General features: G+C 50.4%; 1 protein-coding gene across 1 annotated transcript; it reads right to left on the bottom strand.

Moving 5' to 3' along the window:
* Positions 1-7,697: 7,697 nt before the first annotated feature.
* Positions 7,698-9,353, bottom strand: LOC136187353 (tigger transposable element-derived protein 6-like). Its single transcript, XM_065974933.1, has 3 exons — positions 9,116-9,353; positions 7,764-8,999; positions 7,698-7,723 (listed from the first exon to the last, which is right to left on the bottom strand). Exons 1-3 carry the CDS (start codon positions 9,351-9,353, stop codon positions 7,698-7,700), a joined length of 1,500 nt encoding a protein of 499 aa, XP_065831005.1.
* Between the last annotated feature and the right edge of the window lie 254 nt (positions 9,354-9,607).

The raw sequence follows: 9,607 nt of genomic DNA, 5'->3' as shown, positions 1-9,607 counted from the left end.
CGCGCGGAAGGGGCGGGATATAAGTGCATCATCACATGTCAATCTCGGGCGATACGCAGTTTATCTCGGTTTCCCTCGGGCGTCGGAGTGATAAAATGAGTATCGCCCTCGCTCCCATGTGATAACCTACACTCATGTGTCCTCGCGATACCGGGCAGTAGAGAGGAAGACAGGTCAAAAGCCGGAATGGATTCGCACGTGTTAGCATGTTGGCGTGGATAGTACTACAGTAGGGGTCTAGGCTTGGGCATCTGCTGTTTATTCTGTACACGTGCGATATTCCTTCGGCAGTCAAGTCTCCGAATTGCTTCTATACGCCGACGACACTACTTCTGGTAACTCGTATTGTGATGTTGTATCTACTCTTCAGCAAGACCTGGACAATCTTTCTCTGTGAATTAAGAAGAATTTGCTTACGCTAAATGGAGTGAAGTCTGAGTTTGTCCTCTTTCGCAAAAATCGCTGTAAATTGGACTTGTCGACTTTTTCGCTTCGCATTGACTCTGAATCGATCTCGCCAAAGCCGAGTGCAAGAAATCTCGGTGTTTATTTTGACTGTGATCTTGCGTGGTCTGCACATCTGGATGTACTGGTGCGCAAAGTTTCGAGGAAAATTGGCGTTTTGCGGCGTCATCGAAATTTTCTTTCTCTGGAGGCTCGTTCCGCTTTTCTCCGCGCTATCATTGGCTCGGATCTTGATTACTGCTCTCCAGTTTGGTCCGACAATTCTCCTGGTGTCGTCAATCGCTTGCTTCTGCTTTCAAAACGTTCTCTTCGTGCGGCGGAGGGGCCAGGACGTCGACACCGTGCTGGCAACCTTGATCTACTCCATTCGTCCTATAATATGACGTCACTCTTAGATCGTCGTAAATTGCAACTTGCCACTTTGGTGTTCAAGTGCCTCAACGGATTGGCTCCTCCTGGTTTCAGCAGTTTATATCGCTTTGTAAGCTCCAACGACTTCACTCGACTATCTGATCATGGAGTTGAGCTACTTACGCCACGGACCACAAGCCCTCAGGCGATCTCCTGCGTTCCATGGTCAGTTTCTTTGGAATTCTCTATCTTCTTCCATCCGTCGTCTTAGTCGTGACCTTCCTTTTTTCAAACGCTTACTTAATTAAGTCTTTCTTTAACTCTTAAAACCGGCTTCCTGGAATACCTCAGTGAATGGGACAAGTGGGTAGACTCAAAACATGGGCTCACCACTGCTGAGAGAACCAGACTTTGCCTCAGCCCGGAAACGCTACTCGCCTGGAATATAACTGGTGAGATCATATTCTGATTAAATTTATTTTACGCAATGTAATTTGTATTTGATAGTGCTTTCGTTTGTGGAAGTCGTCGGATTCTAAATTTACATTCTTATTGAACGGTTCAGCCAAGATACTTTTCAAAATTACTTTAGCACGATTAGGATGAAAGGGGGTTGCAATTCCAATCCTTCAGCACAAGAGGTACTATACACCTCTGCGTCCGTCAGAGTGCAAGGTTCGCAAGCTCCAGTCCCTGTTCGCGGGAACTGCACTCGCCAACACAAAAGGAAGCAGCCTAAAGAAGTTTCAAACTCGCCAGTTCCGAAGCGTGCACGTCTCTCAAGTGAAAAGTCGGTTTGATATTACGTACTGTATATGTACTTTAGTCAAACTAACTCTCGCTCCAAGACGATGACTACGGTGCGAATCAGCATAAACTTCCTCGCCTTTAAAGTACGCTAGCTTAGCAACGGAAAGTCGTACGGGGTCCCCGAAAAGACCGAGAGATTCGTGGAAGGGTATTCTTGTCAGCGGTGGTGGTCCCGTCTGTGTGCGACGTAAGGCAACGAAGTTAGTGGGAGGACCAATGAGAGTCCTTCGCGCAGCCACGTGAGTATTACGTCACTAAGAAAACCGTTACTGAATTTCCCGTACAATGCGTCCGTAACCTTGGAAAATGGGTAACGCACGCTGCTTCTCGAAGTTCTGTTCCTTGCGAATGCATCGAAAACCTATCAGACCGACTCTAAAGCGAACTTTCCGTCTGCGGGCGCAAGCGTTAAACCAGAAACGCTCCGGAACATCTGGTAAGAGCAATTAGGGTGGGTTATTGACACTGCATTGCTCGTGTGATTCCCTCACGTTTCAGTTCCGCCCTCAACTCCACCTACGCACGAGCGAGAGGTAATTGAGGAAGATCCTGGCCCAACACCCAACGCCGCCTCCTCGCCTCCAATGACCGATGACGATGTCTGGAGCGCTGTCACCATCTGGGTGCAGTCGCGTCCAATGCACGATCTGCAAATGCTCTCTCTGCTTTGTTTAGAGATTGGGATGCGCGACGTCGGCCTCAACATCGGCGACTCATCGAAATTGGCGGCGGCAATTGTCGGGAGGTCAGCAAGAACCGTCAGCGAATGGAGGCGCGACTTCATAAAAAATGAAGGCGAGTTCCCTCCGGACATGCGAGGAAAATACGCACGCGTGTCCATCCTGACCCATGAGGATTGTCGGGTTCGTGCGGCTAACTGGGCACGTGCACACGCGTGCGTCAGGGGCGAACCTAACATGACAGTGACTGACTTTGCATACTACATAAACAACACACTCTTACCTTCCATGCACCTTCCCCCGGGGTTCCCCACAACCATATCCGCTCCCACTGCGTGCCGCTTTCTCCATTCCTTAGGTTTTGAACGAAAGTCAGCGAACCGGAAGTCCCTGTATATGGACGGTCACGAGAGGTTGTTTCTGCCACAAGGAATTTTAAAGTATTTTTTGACGTACCTTTTTAGGCCCGACGTTGTTGCTTACCGGAAAAAATTCATCTCTACCCTCATTCTCCTTCAGTCGACACACAAGCCTCCCCCTCTGCCATCAGATCAACTGCCGGATCCCGCTTACGCACTAGCAGACCCATCTGCAGCAAAGCATCTCGTCACCATATATCACGACGAATCGACGTTCCAATCCAACGACGACCAAACAATGATGTGGGCCCAGCCAGACCAGATGTTTGAAGCCGAAGGTGCTGTATAGACATGTCAATTGTATTAATTTATGTAGATAAATAAAAATTACATATTAGGGTCGAGGACCTGGTATCATGGTTTCGGACTTCATCGACGAATTCGGGGGCTTCCTTAAAGCCAGCAACGGGGATGGTTTGTACCAACTGGCTACCAATATTTTATTGCTACATTGCATTTATTAGACAACCCGGCATCAGCTGCAAGTGTCACCCTTGAGATCGGCGCAAACCGAGACGGCTACTGGAAAAAGGAGAATATCGTCAGTCAGCTTCACAACGCCGTGTCAATCGCAGAGAGGGCCTATCCCAAGGAGCAGCACACGCTTTTGTGGATCTTCGATCAAAGGTGAGATAGAAATGGGTTAGGGTTATTAATTTATTTTTTTATTTAATTAAGCTCCAACCACACGGCTATGGCTGATGATGCGTTGGTTGCGTCGAGAATGAACGTGACGGACGAAGAAAACAACCCAGGATGCGGGACACCACTTTCAACGGACGGCATTTCTCTATGGTCGACCCCTCTACCGGGAAAGCCAAAGGACTACTACGGGTAGAAAAGCACTCGAATACGGATAATATATCTGACACAGTCTGTCTCAAAGTTCTTACTGAGCGGGGTGTCGACTGCACCGGGATGCTTCAGAAGCAGATGCAAGAGGAGCTGTCAACTCATGAAGACTTTGCAAACGAAAAATCACTTCTAGAGCACGTCATCGAATCACGGGGCCATCATGTGCTGTTCCTCCCCAAGTACCACTGCGAGATGAAGTGAGGCTGAATTAAATACTTCATTGGATTACTTACCTGTGTTTATAATATTTCAGTCCAATCGAACGGGTGTGGGGAGATGCCAAGCGAGTCACACGAGCTAAGTGCAACTATACAATAGGAGCCTTGAGGAGAGTCATCCAAGAAGCACTTGATCAAGTTTCTTTAGATTCAATTAGGAAGTTCTTCAGGAAGGTGCGCGACTACCAGCATGCGTACAGTGAGGGAAAGTCAGGCAAGGTTATAGTGTACAAACGAGAATGAATACTCACCGCCAGCTCTATAGGTCTGGAAGCCGAGGATGCTGTGAAGAAATACAAGTCACACAGGAGAGTGAATAGGGAATCTTTCACTCAGTGATTGCTGTGACTGCTTGGGAGATTAATAATTATTTGGGCTATCCGCATGAGGGCTGACTCCAACCTGCATGTCGACTTCTAGTGCGGCTACGCATTGGATGGCACCTCTACAAAAATGCCAGCGGAAGCGGGCAACATGCACATACACCGGCTTTTCTAAAAGCCATTAACTATTCAAAGAGTCGACCTATCGACATCTAAGTGTAGCTGTATTTTCTAAATATATTTTCAATTAAGCCTAGCTACGTCGTACTCAATAGCAGCACACGCATGCTTGTCCCCCTCCGCTGTGACTCGCACGGTTGCCGACCTGTTGCTGTAACAGCGGGACCCGTCAGCGAATGAACCACGTGTGAAAACTCTGGATAAAGAAACACAATATAGATATACGATACACTGAACTAGTATGGACTCACTAACCCTGCGCATGTCTTCACCCTTCCATATGGAAGGAATGGGCCTACGATCGCCGCTACGGCCTTTTCTAGGTGGCCAGCCATCACGCGTCCGTCCCCGTCGATGGCGAAGACAGCAACGGCGTTTGCGTCACGCGGATTGCCGCGCTCCCACTCGCAAACGACGCGCCGGCCTTCCTCGACCAGCGCGTAGCCGTCGTAAAACTTGATTCCCCTCACTTTGCTGGAAAAAGTCGCAGATTCCATTCCGGAAGTACGCCGCGCGCTAGCAGTCTACGCTCCAACACTCACCTGAAAGTCAAGAGGGTGTATCTCAGCAACCGAACGATAAGCACTAAATCCCCACAATGATTTTCTTTAGCTATCATATCTCTTCAGAATTTCGCAAACGAGGAACGATTTCGTCGGCCGCCGAGGCCGCAAAACGTGTTTGTATACGACGTCTCTTAATCGGATCATTGTGGCGTAGCTCGAGAACGGTAGCGAAAGCGAAAAATCCCCACATTGATTTTTTAGAGGATGGACAGTGGAAGCTACTGCAAAAGGAAAGGGGACTATCCCGTCTTTTCTCGGTGCGCGCCAGTGGTCCACCAGGACGTCCGCCAAACTCAAGTGCAGCGCCGGGTCGAAAGGGGCGCCATTGGGCACTGTGAACTCTCCGGCGTGCAGGAAACCAAACCACCCGACGCAACAAGCCGCCCACAGCATGCGGCCGTCACTTTGCGGCCCTTCGCCCTGCTAAGCTTGTCGGAGGACTCGCATCGTGTCCGCCGTTACCGGGCGTCCTGCTTCCTTGCGCTCCATCGGCCGGTCGAATGGGTTCGCGTGTCCCAGGGAGATGTGCAGATGTCGGACTCTCGCGAGGTACACCTTGATCGAAGCGTGGCGAAGCCCCCTCTGCGAGGTAGGCGGCAAATAGGCATAGCAAGTTTTCGTCGGTTTAGCACGGGCGGACGCCGATTGAGTCGCAGAACTGTTGATAGTGGCGCCGTCCCGTCTCGTAGACGCGTTGGGACTCGCCCGCTAGCCCCGCCTGCGCAAAAGCCGCCGCAGACTGCTCCAAGTCTCGCACGTCCATTCCAGGTCGCGGTCGCCAAGGGTTCTGGCCAGCTCGCTGGGGATCGTGTCCGTCTCCGTCTGGAGCTGCCAGGAAGAGAGGCTGTCAGGGCTGGGATAGCCTCGCGAGAGGGCGTCCGCGACTACGTTGGCGGGGGATGTGTGTGGCTCGAGTCGTCAGGCCGTGGTGCGCTGCTAACCACTAGGCCACTCGCGCGAGCTGCGCTATCCCCGACTCTCGCGAGGACCCTCCATTCAACGCAGCCACGACCGTTGAATTGTCGCAATCCACCTCGATGGTAGAGCCGCGCCACGCTGCTCCCCACGTCGCCAGCGCCAGTTCAATGGGGAAGGCCTCTTTCGGCGGGTTCAGAACGAGGGACCACCTGGTCGGCCAGCGCCATTACAATCAGCGGCGTTGACACACCGCGGAGCAGCCCCACGAGCCGGAGGCATCGGTTGTGATGCGGTGCGCTGGCGGATCGAGACCCAGCGTGGTGAAGGCTACGCCGTTCCATTTCCGCGCGAACTAGCTCCACCAGCGGAGATCCGCCCGCGACTCGCGGTTGAGCCGCACGTAGTGGTTCATGTGGCGAGGAACCATCGACAGGTTGACCAGGCGCCGAAGAAAAGCCCGCCCGGGGCGATTGACGGCCGCGTGCTGCAGCAGGCCAATAACAGAGAGGAGATCGCGCTTGGAGACGGCCCGGGAACGCAGGAGACGCGACAGCTCGTCCTTGAGGCGTTCCAGCTCTCGCGCGAGTAGGCAGAGGCACCCGGCCACCGAGTCGAGTTCGACACCCAGGAAGGTGAGAACAGAGACCTGGCCCTCCACCTTGTCCGTTGCGACGGGGACCCCGAGCCGTGTGCAGGTGAGAAGAGCTAGCGACAGGTCGGCGTGGCAGGACCGCTCGTGCGCTTGGCCCCCGAAGAAAAAGTCGTCCAAGTAGTGGAGACCGAACGTCAGCGCGTCGTCGTACATTGCCCATAGTAGCGCGTCGGCTACCGCGGAGAAGATCTTGGGCGTGGAACGCAATCCAAACGGGAGCGCCACACACCGTCGCGTCAGGACAGGCCGAGCAAGTGGTGGGCGTCATTCCTTCTATCGACTCTCTCGCGGTCGGTGTCAGACCACCGAAGAAAGCGTTAGAGAACGTATCTTGCAGTGACGTCATTTATCAGAGCGATATATATATATACATATATATATATATAACGTCGTGCAAGCTGCCCCTTTGTCCCACTTGGAACCGTTTCGGCCTCGAAACAGTTCTAAGAGTCGATAACATGGGACCACAACAGTGCGGTACTATTTCCCCGTGCTTCGCACGGGGACCTGAACTAGTTTCTTACCAAATGCTCGCGCCTACTTCCCATCCGCTCCAGACGAGAGAGACGCACAGCGGCGGGCAAACGAATTTCCTGTCGTCGTCGTACGATTTTCGGCAGAATTTCGAGTGAAAAATTACGATCGTTTCGTGATCGCGCTCCTTCAGGTAGCGACGCATCGCCTCGGGCGTCAATTTCTTCGAATCGTAAATGTCCCTAAAGAGGAGAGAATCGGTGTCAATTGGGGAGTGACGAAAGGGTATTTCTCACTGAGAAGTCGTGGCGTGCGCGGCAGCAGTGGTCGGAGTGTCGCTCATTGTGGGCCGATCTGCGCGAAGCTCTTACGTTAGAAGCACGGGCATCTTATTGAGCGAATCACCATCGAGCTAGTCTGGAGGCCACACCCTTCCCTCGGGAGGAAGGGTCTGGCGAAATGCGCATGGTCCAAGTGTTGCATGCGGTACGCACTAAACGAATTAAGATATTAGAGACGCCCCACGTCATAGCTTCGAGATCCCAAAAGCGAGACAACTAGCCCTGCGTGTCACCTTTGCTCCCAACCCATATGTTCCTTGAAGGCACTGCAATGACTTTTTGCGCATGCGTACTTTGTAGCCGTTAGGTTCAATATAAATAAATAAAACTAGTTGCTAGGTGACTCTTAGGGACTACAGTCGACTCTCTGAATAGTGGACACTTTGAGGAAGATAAAGTTGTCCACTCTAGAGAAGCTGTCCACTCAAAGAAAACCATCTATTTTTTACGTCAATTCGAAACTGCTTTTCGCTAAAAGAATTATAAGTTAAACGCGTCCACGGTTGCCTACTTTGTACAACGCCTGCTGCAGGCAGCAACACGGTCAATATTTTGCCCAGTCTTTTTGCTTTTGCGCAGTTCTTGCTTTCCAGAAACAGTTTCACGTCTTCCAATTGCGTCAATGCTTCAGAAAAAGTTGATATTTTCAAAGGGGGATCAACTTCGGCAATGCACACAATTTCGTCATCATCGTCAGATTCCTGTTCGGTCGAACTCGGGTCTGACTTAGCAGCCAAAGTTTCCATAAATTCTTCTTCCCAATCGTCGTCACTGCCAATAAAACAAACAGGTAAATAATTTTCTCCTTCTACGTATTCTTCAGCATGGCACGAATTCTCTGCTCCGCCAGAGTGTGCATCAATTAACTCTTGCAGCGCCGCCGCATTCTCGTCAACATCCTCAAATGGATCAGCGTCTGGAATATGCGCCACAGCCATGTCGTCGGCAAGAATACCAGCTCTACGGAAGCACTTTTTAATTGTATCTGGTTTTACTTGTTTCCACGCTTCAGAAACCCAACGAATGGCCATTAGAATGTTCACCGACTTTACAACATCTGTAACGGTTTCGCAGTCCTCAATTCTTGCCAGGACATAACGGAGAAAACGCGATTTGTAAAATACTTTAAAGTTTTGGATTATTCCAAGATCAAGTGGCTGCAACTCGGACGTTGTATTAGGAGGAAGAAATAGAAGCTTGATGTTAGAATACTTTCCTTGCAGGTCGTGGGGGTGACATCCAGCATTGTCAAGAAGCAGCAAGATGGATCGCCTTTGAGAACTTAGTTTTCTATTCAATGAAGATAAGACTGAGTCCAAAATACTTCCCGTCGTCCACGATTTGCTTTGGCTGTAGTAGCAAACGGGGAGGTTCTTTTTCACGTTTCTCTTAAAACATCTCGGAATTTCCGATTTCCAAATTACGGCAGGCATTGCTTTCTCTCCTTCGGCATTCACGAAAAAGGCTAATGTCATTCGTTGTTTACTCTTTTTTCCTCCTTTGCACTTGACTCCTTTCCTTGCAAATCCTTTGTCTGGGAGTGTTTTCCAAAAGCAGCCTGTCTCGTCCATATTCCAGATGTCTCTTCTATCGTACCCGTCTAGAATCTGCGGTAAGCGCTCCTTCCAACTTTCAACAGTTTCACCTCTCGCGTCGCCGTATTCACCGCAAATTGTGATCCTCTTGACGTTAAACCTCTGTTTCCACTTTGTCAGCCATCCACTAGATCCTCTAAAGTCATGTTGGCCTAGATGTAATGCGATTCTACTAGCCTTTTCCGTGAGTAAAGGCCCCCTCGGAAAAGTATTCTTTGAAGTTGCCATCAGGTACCATTCGTAAAGACAGTCGTTAATGTCGCCATACTTGGATCGTCGACTATCTTCTTTAGCTGAACTGACGAATTAGCCATGTTGGCTTTGTACTGAGATACGATTTCATTTCTCTTCTTCAAGATGACCCCTATTTGGCTCTTGCTGCATCCAAAGACTTCGGCAAGTTTTCTAATGAGAACAGCACCGCAGCCTGCCGCTTTTACAACTTCGTACTTCCTTTTCAGAGACAGGTACACCCTGTCTTTGCCTTTTTGCGTCGATAAAGCCATCGCAACCTGGGCCACGATTACGCCACGTGCAGCATAGCGCGCGGATTGACGAAATTTTGCGAATCACGATGGCGAGTTCACCAGTTTCTGAGCAAAACGCGGACTACCTAGAAGTTTCTTCATACGTTCGTGGATATCACGTATACAAAGATATCTGGGAACCAAGAATAGGGGAGACGTTGCTTCTTCGACGAGAGTCCAATAACGATAAAGACAGAAGAGCAGTTGCAGTCATGAAGGAACAGGACGTTGTT

This window comes from Oscarella lobularis, chromosome 5 (assembly GCF_947507565.1).
Source record: "Oscarella lobularis chromosome 5, ooOscLobu1.1, whole genome shotgun sequence".
NCBI classification, from domain to species: domain Eukaryota; kingdom Metazoa; phylum Porifera; class Homoscleromorpha; order Homosclerophorida; family Oscarellidae; genus Oscarella; species Oscarella lobularis.
This window is presented reverse-complemented; position numbering and strand designations above follow the sequence as displayed.